This window comes from Lampetra planeri, unplaced genomic scaffold (assembly GCF_965212315.1).
Source record: "Lampetra planeri unplaced genomic scaffold, kcLamPlan1.2.h2 scaffold_1829, whole genome shotgun sequence".
Classification (NCBI taxonomy): domain Eukaryota; kingdom Metazoa; phylum Chordata; class Hyperoartia; order Petromyzontiformes; family Petromyzontidae; genus Lampetra; species Lampetra planeri.
Window position 1 is genome coordinate 1 of NW_027614572.1, and position 24889 is coordinate 24889.

Genomic DNA, 24889 nt, shown 5'->3' on the forward strand with positions numbered 1-24889 from the left:
ACGATCATTCATTCTTCCAGCAGGAACTTTTATTGTTGCAGCAGCTCCCAACAAGACAAGACATGTAATACAGTAAAAAGCTAAGTAGTAGGCACAAATACAATGAGCTAAACAGGTCAAAACTATACAAATACTTTGTATTTTGTCTCCTTTCATGGTGGACATACTGGTAATGATGATGATGATAATGCATTTTATTTGTAGGCGCCTTTCTCAACACTCAAGGACGCTGCACACAACAAAAACGTGCACAATAATAATAAGAGACAGACAATTGCTCTGCTCTCTGTGCCGTTAGGGAGGGTTTTTTCTCATACATATTGTATTTTTTGTAGCGACAGGAGGCTGATTACTGCATATTACATATCTGCCATCCATTCAAATGGAGTCATCTGCTCATGCTGCCATTGGCTTTGGTTTCTCAGCTGAACTAAATAAGCATTCAGCCATATTGCTGTTTGCCCGTGTGTGGAGACAACTCTCCCCCTGGATATAAGATCGCATTTATTGTAACCCATTTACTCCACGTTACACAGAGTCCAGATTAAAACACGTTCATTTGTTTCATGTGTAGTTACAAATACGGAATAACAACAAGAACGCTGTGTGTGTGTGTGTGTGTGTGGGGGGGGGGGGGGGGGTATACAGACGGCGGTTAGAGAGCAGAATGAACAAGTGATTAAAGAAGTGAGACAGATGTGCACATGAGCAGCCGCAGAGCTCGCTCAGCATCCCTCATCCCTCCCATCCCCTCGTCCTGTGCTCTACCTCACTGCATCTCGACTGCTGACTGAGGTTTTCCTTCACACGCCGACTGGAGCTGCACACTCCTATCTGTGTGTGTGCGTGTGTGTGTGTGTGTGTGTGAATTCATTCTCCAACTCCTTCTCCTCCCTCTGGATGTTGTTGACTGGAGGCTCACTCGCTGTGGAAGCTGTGGATTCGCGGGTCACATCATGGACCAGGGGAGGAGCAGGGGACAGCCGAGGAAACTGGGTCAGGCTCTCCTGACTGATGCCTGCGTGGACCTGGAGGGATGGGGTGCACCACCAGCACGGTGGTGTTTGATGGGCTGCGGACGGTCTTAGAGAGGAACTGTAGTGGCTACATCTGTAAGGGGGCCGCTGAACCCGTCGGGCCGTCTGAAGTTGAGCGAGCTCTGAGTCGGCGGGAGTCGCGTGTTTTACCAACACCAAGAGTTCTGAAGGTGTGTGTGTGTGCGTGGGTGTGGGTCTGTTTTGTGTGTTTACACAGTTTGAGCCTAAAAAAAATTGCTGTTTTTGTTTAATCAAGTTTCAGTAAACAAATCCATTTCTTTATGCGTAAAAAGCCAGAAAAATGATACTGCTACAAATGTACAAGTGCTTACTATGAAAAATTACTATGAAAACTGACGGACGCAGGGACACTAAATTCTGAATTTTAGTAAGTTTAGCTTGATGAGTTAAACAGTAAATAATCATATCTAGTTGAGTTATAATTGGCACAAATGTGTCAGTGTCTAATAGCTGTGAAATTCCTTCGTACTGCACACGTTTGCTCGGCAAATAATTTATGCAGCATCTCTTCCCTAATTTTTTATTCGAGCAAAAAGCAGAACATGAAGATAATAAATGATTCAAATTGTAGAAATATGAGGCATATTTATGTGCTGTTTTGCTGAGTGCAGCCTTTCTCCCAATCCTGACGCAAAACTACAGTTACTGGTGATTGGTTTCTTTCCCATTCATTTCATTGGACAGATTTCCAGATGCACACAGCGCTGGTATCCACAGGATGGAATGTAGGGCAGGAGGAGGGCTGGATCTTGCCTCTCGCTAAGCACAACATGGGTTAAAGCCTCTGCAGGCTGGGATGTGGCTGAGGAGGGTGCGGGGGACAGTCAGCTCTGTGTCTGCTGGAAATCAATCACCGCTCTTCATCTGTGAATCAGGCTTGGCAGGGCTTCGTACCAGCTTGTCTTGCCCTTCTTGTTTGTGTTTACTCACTGCTGTGTGTGTGTGTGTGTGAGATGCTTCGCTTCCTTTCCCCTGATGGTTCGTGGGGAATAGAAGCTGAGTGACAGTGGCCTGGCTGTGAGCAGGGAATTAGGTCAAGGGCACAGTTGTCTCTCTTGGCTCAGCGATGGTCTTATCATCAATTAATCCTCTGTCAGCTTTCAGCAGTCTGACAGATCAATAGTTGAAAGTGTGTATGTGCTCTACTCTGTGTAAGATAGAAATGTGTCAGGAATGTGTCACTCTGACAGATAAGGAGTATTTTTTGTATATAGCACCTTTTACAGACAGAAATCACAGCTTGCTTCACAAAAAAAAGTGAGACGGAAATAAGAAATGAATGACGTTCAATACAGAATGTGTTTTTTATTGTAGGAAAATGTTTCAGTCACTTTTCAATCCATTAGGGTAGATTATAGATATAAACCTTCAGGTTCGCTCTTAATTCCCACTGATTGCAGCAGCGCGTCATCGCTTCACTGATGAAGTGAAAGGACACACAAACACAAACACACACACATGCACACACACACACACACACTTACAAAAGCTTTCTGGAAAAGGTGTCACGCTTGAAGTTTTTGCTGCTTTACTGATGATAAGCCTTCTCCCAGCGTCCCTTCTTCTACAGAACAATCAGACAAAAAGTTATGTATCAGGTGTCTTAGCTGTCATTCAACATGCCTGTATTCAATGAATGAAACACTGCAGCGTCACATCTCCTTCACGTTCTTCAGATATGTGTGTCAGAGGTGGAGGCCAACAACAGTCGTTGTAACAGAAGTGCTGCTGGTTTTATCAGAGGAATGTTGTTTCAAGGAAAGAAAGCGCTGATGTCTGATAAAAGCTGCTTTCATCCCATATTTTGGGAAGCAAGGCTTCCTGCTTACCCCTGATGGGTTTGCTTTCAATGGACTGTGTCTAATGAGTCCATTACGCTGTCGGTTAAAAGTGTTTGCGAGTTGATGAATTACAGCAGGAAGGCTGTTTACATAACACAGAGGATGAAAAAAAAAAAAACAGTTCCACAAAACGTAGTGGACGTACTTCTTGACTGGGTTGGTTTGGGTTGGCAGGGACGGAGCTCTGGTGTCGTTTCAGGCTTGAATCTGCTGAACCAATCAGAGGAAGCGTAACATTAGACGATGAAGGTAAATTTGGCAGGTGGTCAGTGATCCACAGTGAGTGCGTGAGAACCAATTTGAATTTATCGCTCATTTTGTGAAACTGAGGAGACTCAGGCGGTTCCTCACGTTCTGAAACTTATTGGAACATCAGTTTAAGGACGGAGACTTGAGTCTAGGGTCTAATTAAATCATAAAGTTCATAAACTATCGTATCGTGAGGCAAGAATGTATGTATGTGTGTGTGTGTGTGTGTGTGTGTGTGTGCACGCGTGTGCGCTCGTGCTCACTTGCTGCCTGACACATGGGACCATTATCTCCAGCACTCAGGCTCGTGTACTGTACTTAAGCTAAGGCTTTCGGGCAGCAGCAGTCAGACGTCAGTGCAGCGTTCTTCTTTGTTGACGCTGGTGTCACTTTTACGTCTTGCATGGATCAATTAAGCAGTTGTAAGGTTTAGGTCTTGCGCTGATTCATTCTCGTTGTAAGTTAAATGTTAAAGTTGCACAACTGATAATCACGACTGTGTTTGCTTCTTGATGAACTCATGTTCGCTGTGTATATACCATTGTTCTTCGTTCTTCTTATTAACACAGACATTGCATGTATTCGTGATCCTCCATGATAACCTCTCAGTCTCAGTGCTCTCCCCGGGACTGACTGAAAACAGACGTCTGGGCGGTGGGCTTGACTGGGGAGGGGTGGGCTGTGTTTTCTCTTCCATTCCAGGTTACACCCTGTTTTGCTGTAGCTCATACTGTGAAGGCCTCGTCATTGCATCAAGCCCCTGTTATGTAACGGAGCAGCCCAGTTCCAGTTCTGGTCAGAATCACAACTTGAGAGCTGCACGTAACGTCCAGGCACCCGGTGCAACCATCAACTGAGAGGATGAGACCGTGACGGAATATGGATTAAGCTGTTGATTTGATAAACACTTGTTTCGGAGGCTTGAATGTGCTACTGCAGTAAACACCGTCAACATCTGCTCCGGATGAGTCAGAGCTCGTTCTGCAGATAACTGAGATTTGTCTTCAGATTTGTACATTTTCTTCTACATCTGTGAAAAACCGAATGGGGAAAAAAAACAATGTGAGATGGTTGATGCCACTGCTGAAATAGCACATGAAATATAAGTTAGCTGATGCTAAGAGGGAACAGGTGAACAGAGGTCAAAGGTCAGAACCAGACATCTAAATCTGTGACTGTCAGAGGAAGCTAAACTATTTCATTTACAGGTGAGCAGTAATGCAAACAGTGTACAGAAGAGTAATGACAATTAGATCTTGGCTTTTCATTGTTTTATATACAGTTTACACTACAGCTCCAGGCATGTCACTGTTTTTCTGTTTTTTGTTTTTTTTTTAAATAAAGTCACGCAGACTTCACTTCAGTCAGCTTTTGATTATGCTTACCGGCACCTCACTATATCACTTCTGTCACATGGCTGAATGAGCTAGGATGTTTTGAAAACAACTTTTATGCTGAAGATAAAGTATTTCCTAACTTTCTGAACCAGTGTTGACAAGAAAGATGCTTGCAGAGGTTCCTAAACATCTGCACTCAGACTTGGCTGTAAATCATCTATAAATCATTCATTGAATCTAGGAATTGTCAGTTAATATTCAACAAATATTCCTGTTATTACTGATTTCGGCTGTAATTCTGTCCTACGGGCCCTGTGTGGGGCCTGTAGGAGCCAGTGACGGTGGAAAAGGAGCAGCTGGAAAGCTGACCTGGACTCACTCCTTTGCCTCAAAGTGACTCAGGCTTGAAAAGATAACATCCTCCCCCGCTGTGGCCCACCGAGGAATCTGTAAGGTCGGGCCCACTCCTTGGTGGGTTGACTGGGGCTGCGTCATGTTGGAATGCCCCTCGAGCAGTTGCATCAACAAGCACTAAGACAGAAGCTGGGCGTAATCTCACCTCTGTGATTACACACAGCCTCTATCAGCTACAGTCACGCGGGCCAGCAATAAAGACTTCAGTGACTCATGTTTGTGTCACATTGTTGTGTCGACCTCTGTGATACACTTCTCACCTGCCTGACGGAACTGAACAGGTTCCGCTCTGGCCACCTTGAGCTCTTAACGTGGGTCAAGTTTGGCACACCTTGCTTCGGAAGTGCTCCAACCTGACGACGTCAGTCCGACATCTTATCTCTGATGTTTACGTGGAAAATCGGTGCTGATCAGTGCAGTCAAATTCACCAGTTCACCTTGAATTCAAACCCGTGGAAGTGGAAACAGCCGGATTTCGTCTCATTCTCCTCATTTAACTAGGTCTTATTTCAGCTGTCAGACTCAAGGTGGGGACAGTCACTGACCAGACCTGAGGAATGTTTTGTCTTTTGTTTGCCTTGGTGTCTCCATGCAGGTGGATGGTGCGGGGTCAGATAACGTGTGCGAGGGGCGTTTTAGCTCCCCCAGGCAGCACAGCTGAGCGTAGGAGGGGCCATCTCCTCAGTGTGGGTGTGAGTCCAGTGCTCAGACCGGCAGAGCTCTTGGAGACGGGAGGGAGCTTGTTGGAGTCTGTGCAGGAGAAACTTCCCAAAACTTTTTAGAGCGCAAGGATCAGATATGCTGTCTGTCGACGTCTTTCTGGAATATTGCCTGAAGATATCTTAACACGGTTGTTGACAATGCAAGGAAGGACGGGTAAATCTCCGAAGAAGGAGATAGTCATTGAGAGCCCTCAGCAGTATAAGGGCTCGGCTGAGGCGGAGGTGGACGCAGTGCCACAGGTGTTGGTAAGTCATTGAACAGGATACAATTAGATGTATATCCATACATGGGACCCTTTTTGGTTTGTTCTGTGAAAAAGATCTTGTTAGGATAAGGTGATGCTGTGATGGTTAAGCATAGTCATTAAGTCTTGGCGCAGGTGTCATGTGATGTCACCTCTATCATGATACACAACACTGTCATGTTAAACAAATGCTCACAGCCGAAAAAAGAGGAATGTTGGACTTTAACACCACTAAACTAATTGAGAGGATGCATCATCATCATCCTTTCAGGTTTTTTCCCCCATTATTACCTGGGCTTGTAAAAGATTTTATTTGGCTCATAAGTGAACCTTAACCTGCTCTGAACATGGAAGGATCATTCCCTATAATTGTCCCGCCTCTATAGATCCAATGTGAACAGTACAAGTGGAAGTTTGCCGACAAAGCACCATTGTTCAAGCTTGTCAGAGGGTGCAGGGATGGGAGGAGTGGGAGTCTGTAGCTAAACAGCTGCGAGATCACCATGGAGAGGGAGTGGGGATGTCTTTATTCCTTCTGAATACTCCTTGCACCAGTTTGTTATTTTTATACAGACTGCTAATATTGTATTGTAGAAACCGAAGAAACACAACTACAGCTGTGAAATCTCCTGTGTGACAGTCCACCATTAAAAAGTTCCAGAGACTACGATGATATTAATGGATAAGTTGTGATTAGGTTAGCAGCATTAGTCAGCATTGTGGTGAGCGGGAATGACAGAGCACTTGTGTTGCCAGGTGAACGATCATGTGCATCGATTTTGTGGGGGGGTAGTCGGTACATGGACCCGCCATTTTTGGCAACAGTCACTTTGTACCCACCAATTTTTTCGTTTTTTAAATGTTCATATGAAACTATGATGATGATAGTGGAGTCAGCGTGGACATGATGCTTTTCCTCAACATAGTTCCAGTAGGTTTTTGATACAAGTGAGAGAATAGAGACGGAGCAGGACACAATCTCTGATGTACTGATTGACTGTGGATGGATTTACCCACTGAATGTGAGATCACTGCTGAACTGGAGATCAGTTGAAACATGTTAACATGTAAACGTGTTAAAATCTGCAATCTACGATCCTCCAAAAAGCCAAATGTACAATGATTTGATGATTCCGTGAATTGTTGTACCTGTTGCTCAGGCAGCCAAATCAGTCACTGCTTCATACATCATCGGTATCATCATCATCACTTTTTGCGCGTCAAACCACGCTTTGAGGAGAATCTGGTTGTCTCACATTCTCTGAATAATGAATCAACAAAATATGGACATCTCACGTCAATAAATGTTTTTTTATTGTCTATAACTTTCTTTCTTGCGTTACATCGAGAAAAAGTGCTCATTGTACTTTAAAGTGTTCATGGTCTGGACTAAGGAAACGATCATGTAACAGCTGGTTTTACCTATTTCATAGAATATATAGTATGTACAACTTTTCGCAAACGCTATCGACCACTAGCTTAATGTTTCAGCTAACACAGTATTTCCGGGTTTGCTGTTTTTTTACTTTGCCAAATCTAAAAGTAGTATAAAGGAAGGAAGTTGCCAAATGGAACGCCCTTCTAACCAACTCTAATCCAACTCGGACACGTCAGGGGAACCTGAGTTCGGAATTCAGTACAGTAGCTCTTTCTATCAACTGTCAGTATAAAGTGTGTTTTGACTCATACACAAAGAACTGCTGTATTTGTTGTCTACAGGAATGTTGTTGCGGTGTAGATGTGAGCGGAATCCCTTGTGTTGTTTATCATCTAAGAGCTAGCTAGTGCAGGAACGGACCTACGGATGTTGTGATGAAATTGGAACACAAACAACTCTTTTTCTCAGAAATTACTTCATTGCGTGTTGCTAACTCGGACGTCCTCTGGAAGTGGAACACACCACTTATGCACAACTCATCCTGTGTTTGTGTGTGAGGATGTTAAATGTCCTCAGGCGGTTCGCTGTTTGCTCCTTTTGTGTCTGAGCCACGTCGTCCATTGTAGCTTTGCTTCTTTAGCCCACATTACTATGATGCTTCCTCCCCGGACATTTGTTTGACTAATTATACGTGCGTACAATAGCTGATGCTCTTCGGTGTCTGGTGCTGCAGGGCGTCTGTTTGTGTCTAAAGATGTAGAGATGTCAGGAATGAGGCATGGAATGAGGTGGTCTCGCTCATTCCTTCCCGACTTACCTGTCCTGACCTCATTCACCGCAGCTAATCTCTACTATCCAGTGAAGGGAAGAAAAACAGGAGTTCAATTGTAAACTATGTGTGATACATCCAGATAGGACTGTAAAAAAAAGTGTTGCTCACTCTGTGGATGAGAGAATCCGTTGAATCTGCCAGACATGGTGGCACCATGTCCGGCCATCCAGCCCGTGCTTTCTATCCTCCGTCATCCAGGCTGTGACTGTTGTAATGAAAACATGAGTGTGTAATGAAAACATCAGTGAAAACATGATGCCGCACAGAAAGACTGGTGATCACTGTCTAAGCAAGGAGAGATAGATAGCAGCGAGACAAACGGTGAAACACAGACCTGAAAACACGGTGACTGTGAGCGCATGATTGATTCCATAGTCTAAAACATTTAGTCAAAATATTATTAAAATCAAATCATGTATGGGCGAGTACAATATTCAGTTCACAAGAGGTGAATTTTCTGGATTAAAAGGTATTCACAATTTGCAGTTCAAGCTCCAGGGTCCAGTTGTGTTCATGGAAATGACCGAAGGACACACAACTGCACTGCCATTGCTCACATTTTGTCTGAATAATATTGTGCAAAAAGAAACAAAACATTCAGTGAAAGCATCTGTGAGATGAAAATAGCTCAATAAAAGTAAAACATACTGGTATTAGTTCAGCTGGACAAAGCTGTTTTCGATAGAGACAGTAAGTCGAAACAGAGTTCTCCCTGTGTGTTTTCCAGGTGAAACCTAAGGTGATCGAGCCATTGGACTACGAAAATGTGCTGGTGCAGAGGAAGACACAGATCCTCAGCGATGTCATGCGAGACATGCTGCAGTTCCCTCTTGAGGACTTTGAGGTGAGTTGAACGCCGGTTTTGTGCAACATCTCAATGTCATGTGGAAGTGACGTCAAGTCTGTCAAGCAGCTGTTTTGACTGTTCAGTTCTAGTGTGGCTTCTCAGGTAAAAAAATAAGGTGCTTTGGATGAAACATTCCACCAAATAAGGAGTTTCAGTGGCTGAGCAGTTCTATTGAACAACAGCGGTGGCCACCTTCCCATTTGTTCTCTTTCTTGTATTTGTTTGGCTTTTGCTGTCTCTTCCTGTGGTCCAGGCGTGGCCAGTGTTGTGAGTCTTTGGTGGGTCATTCACAGAGGCTTTCCTTTGTTTACATCCTTCCCTGCTGTTGTGTGAGGGGGTTAGGGGCCATCTGTTTAATTGACTTATTCTATAGTATGTCGTGACGGATCCAATGTTATCTGCAGCCACATTGTACAGGACGTACGTTCTCTCACACTTTCCACGTTCCAGCTGGAAAATATGAAAATGGAAATCTGGCCCAGAGCTGGGACTTGGAAGTGGAAATGGAATGTTTTTTTTTTTTTTTTCTTTTGACTGAATTGTGGCCATCAAATTGTTTGGCAACAAATCAGACCTTATCTTTTAGTTAAAGCTTAGTTGTTTTCGTGTCATAGCTCTCCTCGCAATTAAAGTTTCAATTGGCATGATGAGTTCTGTCAAATGTATGCATGTTTTATTTTGTTTGAGTGTAAAAGTGATTGACCCCCCCATCTGAACTTTTTAATAGAGATGAAAGAGTCAATGTTAATTTCACTGAAAATAAAATAAAAGAGATGCACCTTGGAAATTATAATCTTCTCCATGATGTTCAGTCAAGGAAGGTTTTTCCAAAACTGTAGAATTCACAGACAAATGTGTCTGTGATCCAGTTGCTGGGCAGGACTGACAGGAGGAGGCGAGGGCGAATACCTGGGTTCACCTGGAACACCTGCTAGCAATGTCAGAATCAGTATGCTCTATTACTGTGACAAATGCTTAAATCTTATACCACCTCGCAACAGATCAAACTTGAGAAAATGTCCAATAAAACCTAAAGAAGATTACAGCTTTATACTGAAATTTAACAACTTGTAGTGTTGATCAGTGAAAGAAGTTGAGGGATAAGTCATTTCATTGCAGGAATTCATTTTATGGGATTTTCAGGCAGACAGCTGCAGCAGCGTCACGTTCAAGGGTCATTTCACGGAGCCATGATCATGGTAGAGGGGACTCAGGAAGTCAGTGCGTTGGTTCAAACCTCCAGCATCCGAGAACTAAGACTTTTCTTCGAACAACCACAGTGCTGCATCATCATTGCTGTTTTAGTGAAACAAGATGATACAACATCATTTCAGTGGGTTCTGAATGGGTAGTTTGCAGTTTGGCATATCATTTTTTAAATATGTTTATAGCAGTACTTCTGTCACTTGAATGTACTAGATGTGTGTTTTTTTCTACTAGTCAGCCCAAATATCAAACACTTCAACAATAACTTTTGCATGCAAAGCACAGACCACAAAAAGCAAATGCCTGTTCATGCTGACACAACTTTCCTGTGGCACAAACTACATACAGTTAAACACAGTTTTGGTTTGACTTAATGTTGCTAACAGAATATTTTGTCCAAAGCCAAAAACCCTGTCTTTCGTCTGTACATCATGTACATCTGTATGGATTTGTTGCGCCATGTGAAAAAGGTAAAATGTGAGAAGCGCTGTCAGTCTCACAAAAACAAACCTGAAAATGTGTAGAAAATGTCTTCAGTAGAACTTGTCTCGAGGTTGGCTCAGGCGTGGCAGCTGGGTGACAGCAGGGCACCCTTGACTTTCTTACATCGTTCTCCTCCAGGCCCCTGCTGTGAACATAACATACAAGCTTTACATACAGACAGTCCCATTGTCTGGGCTGACAGGTGATTCTGACTTGGGGGGGGGCAGAGGCACATGACTGATCATAACATATGTTCCAGCCTCCCCACTGTTCAAGTACAGTTGGAATCATCTTCAGGGTCATTAACTTTTCTGGACCAGCAGACACTGCTGCTTTAGCCTTTTTAGAGTTCTTACCACAGTAACAAATATTTAGCTGTTATTTCATCTGCGGGGTTTTCTAAATTGTGTCTCTGAGACAATACAACAAGATATTTTGGCTTTATTTGTAGTAGTGGGAGGAAGTCTTTAGTGTGTATCGTGTGGTTTTGATCCTTAGGTTTTGGTCCTGATTCCAGTGCTCCTGTGGAAATTTGTTGATGCACATGAACCTTGAGCCTTTGGCATGTGCTCAAGCCCATGCAAAGAGAAGACTTACCTTTTCTACCTCCTATGGCTGTTACAAAAATCATTTCACTGTCAAATGGTTGTTAAGGTGAGATTAGGATATGAATGATAAGCCAGCCTGGGGTTCTCTCTGGTGACTTATAGCCCAATTAAATGCTTCCCGTTGCCCACTTCCTGTTACCTCTGAGTATATTTATTTGTGCGGCATGGATATTGAAGATTGTCATCTCCCCTGCAGGAAACCTGGCTAGCAGAGAGGAAGGGAAGACCGCATGTTCACAATATCAGCACAGTATGGAATGTGTCGAACCAGTCACAGGTCATTCAAAATGATGAGGAGAAAAGCTAAAACCAGTTATACAGTCTTCCTTTAGTGTCACTGGGGACAACACTGCTGCGACACTCAAGCCCCGTGACAACAACTGATCTGACTTGATACATCTGTAAGTCTGATGAACTGTAAAGCATTGGCACTTTATTTAAAAAAATGCATTCAGAGGTAGCAGTAGAAGAGTGAAACCACAGCTTCAGCTCGCAGCTGCATGAAACCAAGATGCACTTTAACTAAGTCAACCGAACTGCTTTTACTTAATGCTCGTATTTATATTTGACTCTTACACACAGGGATTATGTGGGTTTAAATGATTTCAGTTTTACAGTGAGAATAATCCCTGTGCACTGACCTAATGGAATCGGGATCGTTTTCTTGATCTATTTTCATGACATGCTCTCACATGTGGCAGCAGGTCAGCTGAGAAGGGGGATAAGGCCGTTTTCTTCTGGTGTCTTTTAAACACTGATTCAGATTGAGATTTAGTTCTCCAAAAAAAATCCAGTGCTTTTCTAAAACTCTCATTCATCATTAGGGTTGCTCATCTAAGTGAGATACACTATACTGAATGAGTCAATTTTGAAATACAAGGAATTATAGCGAGGATTAATCTACTGTACCATCACCTCTGTTGTAGTATCATCTGATAGTTGAAACACAACTATCAGTAAGTGATCCACTGGAAAGTGAATGTTTTCTTATGAAGAATTTCTTACCAAGGTGATTCTGCATAAGAAGACAATTATTTTCCATTGTTGTCTAATGCTGATATTACTGTATACTGTTTTTTTATGTTAACTGTGAGCTCTGCGGAGACACCGATACGATACCGAGCTTTTACTCGTTCTGCTCTATATCAGTTCGGCGTACGTGCAGATGGGAATGGGACAGTTTTGAGACAAAAGGCTTTAAGGAGGCATTGGAGGTGCTGATCACTCCGAGTCCAGCTGTATGACAGAGGTTCAGGGAGTCTGGTTCGGCTGAACGTGATCAGACGTGTCAAATCATTATGCCTCCTGCACATTCTCCCCTGTCGGACCCACAGACAGACATCAGTTTGAAAAAGAACTGTGTCAAGCTGAGCCCAGCCCACACACTGTTATGTCCTGATTGTGAAATTCCCTCTGTTTAGTTTCACCTCTATGATGCTGTTGTTGTTTCCTATTGTAATATCTTGTTTCTCTTGCAGATTTTAACTTTAAGGCGTTTAGGGCGGGACTCTCTACCCTACAGTGCCTGAAAATGCAGAACGGGAGGCCCAGAGTCTGTTTGTCCAAGAGGTAGGGCTGAATTAAAGCGAGAATGTACAGAACAATATAAAATCTTTATAGCTTTTTCCAGCCATTAATTGGAAAGTTGGGTAATAAATCAATGTGAGGGGGATGTAGTATCAACATACAACAGAGCTTTACTCCCACCTAAATCCACTCCTGACAGATGTTGTATTTACGGTGAGGTAGTGCAAGTTTAGGCCACATGTAAGTACATTGTTCCATTAGCCAAAGTAAAGCAACAAACCCTGTAATTAATTAAGCAAAGAAAGCTTATTTAATTAAATAACATGAAAGAAATAACAGCTGTATGAGGAAAGTCTGGTACAAAAGGTCAAAAAGCTTAAGAAATTGTTCTCGCTTTCACACCACACATCACTGTGAAACCGTGACAGTCATGAGTCATTATCCAATTTGTCAAGTAAATTAGCGCTAATGCATCCAGCACATCACAGAAGATCCAGAGAGATGATAAGTTCATATGTCCCATTTGATGGAGACTCCTTCGCGCGCACGTGTGTGTGTGTGTGTTACTTTCTATTTAGCTAGCTACCAAGCAGATAGCTTGTTAATGCTAGCTAAAATGTTAGGCTAACACAACCAACAGTGATTCTAGCCAAGTCATTTCCATTTACAACTCTCCAGGTAATTGATATTCAAGAGGTTGTCAGTGTCTAATTGAAGTTTTGTCGTCCACAGTGGGCTCTTCTGGTTGCATACACAGTAGCTAGCATTCAGCCATTCAATCCTATTGGTTTACTGTGACTATGTGGTCATACGTAGCACCGTTAACCTAATGGGTGAAAGGTCACTGTTATAGAAGACGTGTGTAACGTCTCAAAGATGAAATAACTCCTGGTCAAGTATTGCATGACATCACAGAAACAGCTGTGGAGATAAACACGCAACGGTTTCTCCATTTCTGATCAGGTTGCATTACGTCTGTCAGGCCCGGCAGCTCTGCGGGGGTAGAAAACACGCCAGCGAGCTGCTCCTGTCACTTACTACAATGAACAGATGCTTATTTCCCAGAAAAACATGTGGAGACACCCTCCCAGTGTAAACACACACTCCAGTTTTCATTTCACTGTGTCAAGAGCAGCTTTAAACACTGTAACAATGCTTACTTAACATACAAACTAGTTTGTTTCCAGCGTAGTGTTAGGTTGAACTCAGTCCGAAAACACCACTGCACCACATTCTGTTTTTTGATGCATTTCACAGCTTCCTTTTGCTTCTTTTGATCAGTTGTCATGTCTTCACAGTGCATTAAGACCTACAAGACTGACTGGCATGTTGTCAACTACAAGTATGAGGATTATTCTGGTGACTTTCGACAGCTTCCAAAGTAAGTCTGTCGAAAAAAAAAAAAAAAAAACAACTCTCGGATCATCAGCATGCTATATTCACAGAGGTACTGTGTGCTAACACATTCTTACCATGGGCATGTAAGAACAGCTACTCCGTGTAATACAAGGATGCCAGGACTTTTGAATGAAATGAAAACACACAGTACGCACGCAGACTTTGGGTCTTTTGTTTTCCTGCTCCTGACAATGTTGTCATGATAGTATTTCAAGGAAACACAGCAACACAAATAATCCTTAACAAAGGAGTGTTTCCGTCTTTTGGTGCACTGGATAATTTCTGACAACAGTGGAAACCACCCTCATTGTCGGGAGGTTGTGTCATCGGCAGCGGCCTCCTCCCCAGAGAATATCAATTTTGCTCTGATGTTAGACTGAGAATTGACAAAGACCTTGACATTATCTTTGCCGCCAAATGGTTTGTCACTTCACTGGCTGTGAAAGGTAAAACAATGCACAATGGTGTGATGAGAAATGACATGCTGTATCATCATCACTTCATAGGATTCTTACCATGCTTTCATTTTCCGGAAGACACTTTTAAATGTTTCCGTGAACAGGCAGGTTTCCTGAAAAATGTTTTTAGTCTTTTGTTTTGTATTGAGCCAGTCACACACACACACAAACACATATATGTATTTGTGTTGGTTCATTTTTGTACGTTTCATTATGTATGTATGTTTCACCTTCACTCCAAATGTCACAGTGACCCAGGTTTATTACTTATCTGATGAAGTAGAAATGTAGATGTAGATTTATGGATTTATTAGAAATGTAGACTTTGCTGCATCAATTTGTGGGACATATGAATGATGTATATATGAGTGTGTGTGTGTGTGTGTGTGTGTGTGTGTGTGTGTGTGGTGTGTGTGTGTGTATATATATATATATATATATTCGAGCTGCCCATCCACATTCGAGCTGCCCAGAGCCTAGGAGTGTTCCACCTAAAAACGTTCCTCTTCTCCTTTGCTTTTAATATTGCTTAGCCTTCTATCCAATCAATCGTTGCCTATTTTAATCCGTTTTACCCACTTTTACCTTTGTTGCCTGTTCTTGTGTTGTTGATTTTTAAAAGCACTGGTTCAGCCATGCTGATTGTAAATGTGCTATATAAATAAAGTTGATCTGACTTGACTTGATATTAGCAATGATCTTAAGCTATGATTTGCCCTGACAAACACACATACACACTTGCACACAGCTTTTGAACTGTCATACAGAGAACTGTAACTAATAGGGAAATGTTAAAGTTTATGTTGCTCAGAGTTGTTCCAGTTGTCACATAGTGCTCGTACATCAACCTGTGGTCGCCTTATGCACTTTGTCTTGATTTTGGTTGCCATTTATATCTGTTTTGTTTATTATACTAACATTTATGTTTTACAGCAAAGTGTCCAGGCCTGACAAGCTGCCTGTCCATGTCTTTGAAGTGGATGAGGATGTCGATAAAGACGAAGTGAGTTTCCCTCTTTTCCCCAGGATGAATCATTGTGATAATCGTTGTGGTCGTCCTGTAATATACATGGAAATTAGCTCAAACCAAACTGCAGTTGTTATTGCAAATTTCAGTTATCCTGTTTCTAATCGCATTCCGAGACAGTCACACCCTTGGAGTAGCAGCTGCGTCCAGGAAAAACAGTATTAAATTAAATCCATGTTGTCGACAGTTCACTCCACTTTAAACTTTCCAGTTTTCATTGTGTTACAGAAATTAAGACATTTTTCTCTAATAGCTGAGTTTAATGGAAAGAATTATGTGCAATCAGTTTTCTTTTGTTGGCACACCATGTCTCTCATTTTTTTCACAATGATGTTTTCAAGTCTTTCACATAAGATGATCTGGGGTGTGTTTTCTAGCAACGTTGAAATCAGTGTTTATTATCGTTGGACAAACTTGTGGGCTCATAAGTCGTCTCACAGATGAGAACCGCTGATCAAAGATTACACAAAGGCTGTGACTGATACCAACATGATCCACAGTACTATGGCACCCGGATGCTTTGCAATGTGGTGATGCTAGCCTTGTCTGTGTTTCAAAGTACGCCCTCGACTGGCCAAATAAAGTACTAATATAGTAATAATACTACCTGAAATGCAAACTTCAGGGACACTCCTGGAGCAGATAGAACAATAGGATTAGGAACACCAATAATATTTTAATAAAAGTGGCTGATTTGGGGGGGGGGGGGGGGTTCGTATCGTCTTTGACTAGGTGTACTTTAACTGCGTCACACGGAAATGAAGCCAGTGTTTTGTGCCTCTGGGGAATGTTGTCTAGACATTGACGAGGAGAAATGGGCACTGAGCCTCACCAGCCGCTTTTCACATCACTTCATGGGGATTGCTAAAAACTATTCCTGCCAGGACTAAGAAAAAAAAGCCTTATAGACTGAGAAAAGGGAAATAAGAGGATAATGTGATGCTGGAACAGAATGGTGATGTCTTGAAAGGCCATTTAGTCTGCTAAGCATGAACAAGTGTCTAACTGTTCCCTCACTGGGGCCTTTCAAGGAAAAGAAATGGTTTTCCCATGAAAGGATGATCAGAACCAGGGCAGGGCCGCAGAGACTGTCCATGTTGCCCCTTCGTTTATTCCTCTGCCCAGTGGGTTTATTTTGACAGATCATGGTGGCTGGTGGATCTCTGACAGCTTTGCGTTTTCTCTCACGTCATCTCATTCTGCCCATCATAGACATGTGACATTATCGGGTACGTGTGTCATGGATCCGCTGAGAAGATCCTCGTATTTATTTGGGTTCTCAGTCATAGTTGTTTAATGTTCTTCTGCCTGCTTGTTTGGACTGAGACAGACTTACATCATGTTGAGCTCTGTGTCATCTCGAAACCAGCGGATGAAAGGTTTTTCTGCACAGTACCACTGTTGACAGGGCGTGTTGTCAGCACTGGTGATTCATTACGAAAACCCAACAGTTTTTGTGGATTCTTTGATATATTTTCCCTGTATATCAGTTTGTTTTGACATTTTCCTTTGAAAACACAGGGCGTTCGCTGGATATATGGTCGTATTTGTCGCAATGTGTGCCATTTTCCAATGTAAATTTTAAGATGTTGAGAATGTTGACGGACTTGTTAAGATTTTTTTCCCACTTTTTTCTGTGGGTTCTTTGTATCTTGTTTCACCTCCCGTTTTTGTCTCCTGTAGGATACAGCCTCCCTGGGATCACAGAAGGATGGGATCTCAAAACATGGTTGGCTATGTAAAGGCAACATGAACAGTGCCATCAGTGTTACAATGAGGGTGAGACTTGAACTTTAACTGTTTTATATATATTAAACTGTTTTAGTTTGTTTTTTACTTAAAAGTCCACTCTGTTGAGGAAATGAGAAATAAGTAAAAATGGGTGAAGACAGAGTCTACATAAATTGTATATAATATAGACTGTATATAAAATAATAATCTGTTCACAAGTGTAGACTGTAAGACCAGTGCCTTTATCTGAGTGTGGATATAAAACTGTTGATAAGAAATAAAATTATCTTTTTTTTTTCAGTCATTCAAGAGAAGATATTTCCACCCTCACTCAGCTAGGAGATGGCTCTTACAATTTGAACTTCTACAAGGACGAGAAAATTTCCAAAGAGCCCAAAGGAACCATTTTCCTGGACTCTTGTATGGGTGTTATTCAGGTACGGCAGAAATGACCAAAAATAAACTTTCATTCTTCCTGCTGATGTATTGTTGTTGCAGTGTAACAGTTAAAATGGAACAAAACCTCAAACCTATTGGCTCTGACAGACTGCTGCTGAAAGCATCTATTCTGCTCTCTTTCCATTTCCCTGAAACCTGAGCTCACTCTCTCACAAGGTCAAGTTGTGACTCTCACTGACTCTCACCTACTATAACAAGGTGAATGTTGAGGTCTCAGCTCCGTGCAGTGCCTCACAATCGATTGAAGTACTTTATATATCCCAGAGGGAAATTCCTTTGTTTCAACAGCTGCAGTAAAATTACACAAAAAACATTAGATAAAATATTCAATGTATAAATGTATGCATGAAACAAAAGAATCAATAAAATAAGGTGTAAATAATGTGAATTAAATGCAGTATACAGCCAGAAATATATACATCCACTATGTGCACAGGCTGAATTATACATCTATAATAGTAGTAGTAATAGTAGTATATATAATCGTAGTATATAAGCACTACAAAACAGCGATATGTGGAAATACAGCAAATATAGCAGATAGCGTCAAACCAGGCTGTGATTAATGTGATGATACACCCACACTATTCAGCCACCTCCTGAATAGCACAAGAGTCCTTCAGCGGACTTGAGTAATTTTTACTCTGCAGAGGTTAAAAGGTAATGTGACGTAAACCCAACTCTCTCTGCGTGTGCATCTGCAGATGTTTAACTGTGCATTATAACATCTGGAGTGATGTCATACTGAGGCTCAATACGCTTGTGCGCTTTGTTAAAAAGCCAGTATATCTTCAAACAAACTCATCAACCCAGTGTTTAAAGTTTGGATCTCCATACTGTGATGTCAGAGGGGATGTGCAGCTATGCAAAAGTCCACATAGCAGATAATTAGGCCTGTTTATCTAGGTTTATTTCTGTCCTAACCCCCCCTTTCCATTTTTACTTAGTTTGCCTGCTGATTATGTTGCTTCTACTCCCACTCTGTTGTTTCAGCATTTTTAGGAAATCTACATAAAAAAAACCTAAATAACCCACGGATGGCTGATAACAACATGATAATTTCCAAAGAAAACTGCTTTTATTGAACTGTGACAAACTGAGCAGCTGTACCTCGGCAGAAGCAGTGTAGTAAAAGATAAATCCCAAAATGGGAAGATGACATCACTCCCTCTGGGCTGTTTGGAGGTTATAGTTCATCTGTATTTGCTGTTGACTCCCCTCAGTCGCACTTCAGAAGCCCTTTGCGGCGGTCCTGGCAGGTCAGCAGGCTTTGTTGCACAGATGGAAATACTCTATCCCTCCCTCCCTAACTTTCTCCGTCCATCTGCTTTTTGTGGCAATTAATTCAAGTCCATCCACCTCTTCCCAAAAACAGTGACTCACATATCGTACATTTTTTTTTCCAGTAAATAGTGTCAGTCAATTCCACAATTTTTCCAGTAATACTGTGCATACGTGGGTTTTCACAAACTATTTAATGAACCGCATACTTGAAACTACATGAAACTTGTATGAAAGGTTACTGTTAAGTGTATTATTATTATTATTATTATCAATAATAATAATAGTAATATAATTAATCGTCTCCTGCTTGCTCCGGTTACGGGTCATGGTTTGTGGTGGAACCAATCCCAGCTGTCAGCGGCAGGGTACTCCATGGGCGAGTCACCAGCTCATCACAGGTCCACATGAAGGACAGACAACCATTGACACACACATTCACACCTACAAGCATTTTAGAGTGACCAATTAACCCTGGCATGGAATCAAACCAGGGATCTTCTCGCTATGAGGTGACAATACTACTGTGTCTCCATTATTATTATTGTTGTTGTTGTTGTTGAGGTTGTGAGCCAGCAATAATAAGTTCCACAGCCTCTCCACTTGTGTGTATTTCATACCTTAAAAAATAATACTTCCTGTCGAATAGTTAACAAATCCTTTCTTGTGAAATTCACGTGTGCCCTGACTTCTTTCAATCTCTCACTGTGTTGCAGAACAACAAAGTTCGGAGGTTTGCGTTTGAGCTTAAGATGCAGGATAAGAGCACCTACCTGCTGGCCGCAGACAGCGAGGGGGAGATGGAGGATTGGATCAACACGCTCAACAAGATTTTGCACAGCAGCTTTGAGATAGCCATGCAGGGAGAAGAGGAATGGAGAGATCCATGACGGTGCGTAAGCTTGTGCCCCAAAGGAACACAAATATCAATGGATCCAAACTAAATATCCAAGTTCACAAAGAGTTTATCTTTTTAAAAAATCCACAGCGTCATCCAAAGGTTTTTGCAGACATAAAGGAAACATTACGCTAAAGTATAGTTTCCTTTAAAGCTCTTTGTATTTCATTTATGTAGCTTGATACAGATTATCTTTAGTATATCTGTGATGAAAAAAAAATCAACCACAACTCAAGATCACGCTTGTTTTCTCTGGCAGTTTATAGCCAGGGATGTCTTCAAATGAGATGTTATTCATTCGCATTGTGGCTCACGTCTCCTCAGCTTCTTCCCTGTCCTGGATACGGGTTTTCTGTGGCGATGTGATACCAGACCACCCAGAATGTTAATACTCACTTCCTGTCTCATAGGAGGCTTAGTGGTGGCGGAAAGACGGTGTATGCGTCTGCACAAAATGCAGATCTAATCTGCCTAACGCTTTGAATAATCACGGTTTGTGTAAGGAACTGGAGTTGTGCTGTGTGCACAGATATTTGAGATCTCTTGAATGATGCCTCTCAATCCTTTGAGAGTCGTTCGATTCCAGCCGTTGTCTGAACTAAAGATGTCGGAAAGCCATTAAAGGATCATTCCAGGATGTTACAGTCTGAGCCATGTGGACTGAGATGATTAAAAGGGATCAATATTTGAATAAATATCACATCGTCATCTGACATTTCACAATAGTAATGATAATACATTTGTTAAAGTGCTTCAAAAGCTTATGGTGAAAACGGCTGGACAGAGCAGCCTTTTGACTTTGATGATAACAGTCTGAGCAGACATGTCTAATCCTACGTTTAAGCCTTTGCTGTGCTTACATTCTCGTTCAGTATTAAAGTCTGTCCATGAAATCTGATTAAGAAGGTTTGTTAACATATGCGTTTTGTTTTATTCTCTTTTTTTTTTTCAATGTTAAGTGATTTCCTTATATACTTACATTTTTTTTTTTTAGATGACGATCTTGGGAAGTCAGACAGCTCGTCCGGCAGCATGGACAGCTTTCAGGTACATCCTACCATCTGAAACCTCTGTAAAGTCAGAGGGACGATGAACTTACTGGTTTCACACTGATTCATGTTCTTCGGTCTCGTCTGACATTCAACTTGACTTGTGTTAAACTGCTCGCGATCTGTTTTCACAGGATGACTTTTACCATTTAGCGCAGTCATTACCGAATAATGTCTCCTAGTTTTTGATGACCCACATGCTGTAAATGTTTTTTCTAATAGATTTTATGTCAAAATACTGAATACAACTTCATCGTGCTGTAATTATGAGCGACAAGATATAATCATTCTGTTATATGTTCAGGTTTTTACATTCTTGTGGTACCTGACTCACCACTGAGCCCATTTGCGCTGGATGATCGGCCTGTAGAAAAGAAAGCCACTTTAGCAGAGACATCTCATGCCAGTTAGAAAACTGTTTGTCCTCTTTGCAGAGCACAAGAGACATAGAATCCAGGATGAGAAATGAGACCAGACTGAAGCTGTTTACCCTGGACCCTGACACACAGGTAAGAGTTCTAAAGCACGTTCAGGTTGTGACAAAAGGAACCAATTCGCTGAGTTTAACAGCTTCTATTATTCTGTCTTTAGAAACTCGATTTCTCTGGAATAGAACCTGATGTGAAGCAATTTGAGGAGAAGTTTGGCAAGCGTGTTCTTGTAAACTGCAACGACCTCTCCTTCAATCTTCAAAGCTGCGTGGCTGAGAACGAAGAAGGACCAACAACAAACGTAAGACTGATGTTTCGCTCGCCACCTAAATGATAGAAACGTAATTATCTGCATGACTAAATATGGATGAGGTGGTTGGTTATAGCAGCTGGATGGATTACCTTCATTATTTTCGCTGCTGAAGGCCTGTTGGCATAGCAACCACACTACAAGCTCAGTGATGTCAGACAAACTCTTTAATGAGGTCTGATGTCCTGCTGTCTCTCCCAGCAGAAACTGTCTCCATAGAGACACTGACATGATGCACAAGTGTGTGTTCATCCAGCTGGCTGAAAAAAAAACTGTTCAACACTCTACTCCTTTTCTAGGGTGGAGCCATTTTATGTCACCCTGTCGCTGTTCGACATCCAGAATGGCAGAAAGATCTCCTCTGACTTCCATGTGGATCTAAACCATCCGTCCGTCAGGGGCATGATGCCCAGCAACAACATTCAGTATATGAACGGCGGAGGGGACGCTCATCCTGAAGGACGGTTGGTCTATGGCGTGCCGGAGACGGCCATGCAGTATCCCAGACAGGTGAAAATAAAAAACTCAGTTAATACATTTTTAGAAATATAATAACAATAATAATGATAAGAGGAATGTTATTATTAAAAAAATTAACAAATTAACAAAAATAATATATAGTTGTTTTTTTAATGATACACAAACATACAACTGCAGTTCACAACTGCTTGAATGTGTTGAATCTACTAGTGAACATTAACATCTGTGTAAAAATTCTTCACAGGGTGTTTTCTCAGTAACATGCCCCCACCCAGACATCTTCCTGGTGGCTCGCATTGAGAAGGTGCTTCAGGGGGGAATCAACCACTGTGCCGAGCCATACATGAAGAGTTCAGACTCCACCAAGGTGCTCGCCCACCCTCCAACTTCCAACCAGTCTCACTGCTGGCCTAAATTCATTCCACATCATGCTCAGACCTTTTTTTCCTACTGCTGATCAGTTTCACAACATAGTCAAGCTATAGTTTTTCTGTGCTTGTGGCAGCCTGATGATTATATGATTGCTTGATGCTACTGATTTGTGTTTAACTCACTGTTTTCCTGTAGGCAGCCCAGAAGGTCCTGAAAAATGCCAAACTGGGCGTGTAGTCGGTTGGGCCAGTATAGGATGCCTTTTGCCTGGGCAGCAAGGTACTTCACCTCATTCAACCAAGAAGTTATACATATATATATATGTTATGAGTAGTGATGGGAAAGTTACAGTTCTTGAGGCAAATCAACTGACTGACAGGAGAACAGACTTACTTATCAAGCTTACGGTCATGGAGGGAACTAGCAAAGGAGGATGCCTTACTCAATAATTACTCTTGATTACACCATTGTCTCCAGTAATGATTACAGTTATAGTCATTGCACAACTGAATTACTTGCAACAAATTTACTTTGATGTGTACATGCAACATATGTTACTGGTGTGTCCGTCCCAGGGAGACACATAAACCCTCTGTGATTCAATTCTGAGGTTTTCCCTTGTTAAAAGGGGTTTTCAGCTCCTCCACGCCCTGACTGAGGGTCAGGGGACAGAGGGTGTTGTGTTGTTGGACTGTAACATCCAGTGTGATAATTTGATTGATTTTCCTGCTCTTTCTTGCAGGTCGTTGTTCAGGGATGCTTCAGGGACGTTGGACAAAAGTGCTCGTTTTTCCTCTCTGTACAGACAAGACAGCAACAAGCTGTCCAATGAGGACATGCTCAAACTGCTGGCAGACTTCAGAAAGTTAGTATTTGTTCTGTGAGAAGGTTTAAGAAATGAACTGGACAGGAATTCATTTACCATTTTGCTTTTGATTAATATTCCTGATTGGCGAAAGCTTAACTGAAGTTTCTTTCCTCAGGCCAGAGAAGATGGCCAAGCTGCCTGTAATCCTAGGAAACCTTGATGTTACCATTGACAATGTAGCTCCAGACTTGACAAGTGAGCCTCCTCAACCTCGCCCCACGCACCAACATGATAAGCTATGATCTGTTCCCGCTCAGATGGGTCACGTTTACCTGCATGCTGTTTATTTCGTGTGTCTCCCTCCTGCTTCTGTGTGTAGACTGCGTTACCTCATCCTACATTCCTGTGAAGCAGTTTGATTTGAGGGAGAAGACCAACATCTTCTTTGAAGTGGAGGAATTTGTGCCATGCATAGCCAAGTGTTCTCAGCCTTTCACAATATACAACAATCACCTCTACGTCTACCCAAAGCACTTGAAATATGACAGCCAGAAGTCTTTTGCAAAGGTAAAACTAATGATATGTTACATTCAGACTGATCGTGACCTTTTGTCTCATGGTGGAACTACTTTTCTCAATGTGACACAGGCGAGAAACATCGCTGTCTGCATTGAATTCAAGGATTCAGACGAGGAAGAGGCTGTTCCATTGAAGGTACGCTCAGAATTGGCAACTACACATTCTCAAGACTTTTGTCATCAGCCACAGTGACAAACTGACCATTTTGTTTCCCGCAGTGCATCCATGGTCGACCTGGAGGACCCCTGTTTACCAAAAATGCCTTTGCTGCAGTATTACATCACCAGCAAAACCCTGAATTCTATGACGAAGTACAATTTTCCACTCGTCTTGAAAGCCTCAGCTTGCTCATTCGAGGCAGCTGCAAATGATCCTTAATGGAATGTGCTTTTATCTCTCAGTTTAAGATTGAGCTTCCAACTCAGCTCCACGAGAAACACCACCTGCTCTTCACCTTCTACCATGTCAGCTGCGACAGCAACAGCAAGGCCAGCACCAAAAAGAGAGATGTGGTTGAGATGCAAGGTAGTTTGATGTGCTTTCACCGTGGTCTCCACACGTGCACAGACGTGTGTTGTTTACATCACTGAGACAAAGTCACTGTGTTGTGTCTCTGCCTTCAGTGGGTTACGCCTGGCTGCCTTTGCTGAAAGACGGACGAGTGATCATGAATGAGAGTCAGATCCCAGTGGCTGCCAACCTGCCTGCTGGATACCTCAGCTGTCAGGAGGGTGCGAGCAAGGTAGAGTTCTTCTTTCAGAGTGAAAACCAAGTTGACTGTGTTCCAGTTTCATCAGGTCGGAAAAAAGACGTCAGCTTTTAGTTGATAAGCAACACATTGTACTGTATTACTCACACACC

General features: G+C 42.2%; 1 protein-coding gene across 1 annotated transcript; it reads left to right on the forward strand.

Moving 5' to 3' along the window:
- Positions 1-1036: 1036 nt before the first annotated feature.
- On the forward strand, positions 1037-24770 carry LOC144739991 (dedicator of cytokinesis protein 9-like; the record flags this gene model as incomplete). The annotated part of the gene is given in 24 exon segments (XM_078622881.1): positions 1037-1198; positions 8804-8920; positions 12721-12789; positions 14046-14128; positions 15537-15606; positions 17314-17409; positions 17663-17686; positions 17688-17798; positions 19818-19964; positions 19966-19993; positions 20994-21046; positions 21483-21557; positions 21640-21791; positions 22089-22299; positions 22514-22636; positions 22837-22869; positions 22871-22920; positions 23384-23506; positions 23625-23704; positions 23829-24016; positions 24098-24163; positions 24247-24339; positions 24430-24553; positions 24652-24770. Coding segments are annotated over 24 exon segments (2397 nt in total), but the record flags the coding sequence as incomplete, so codon positions are not given.
- Between the last annotated feature and the right edge of the window lie 119 nt (positions 24771-24889).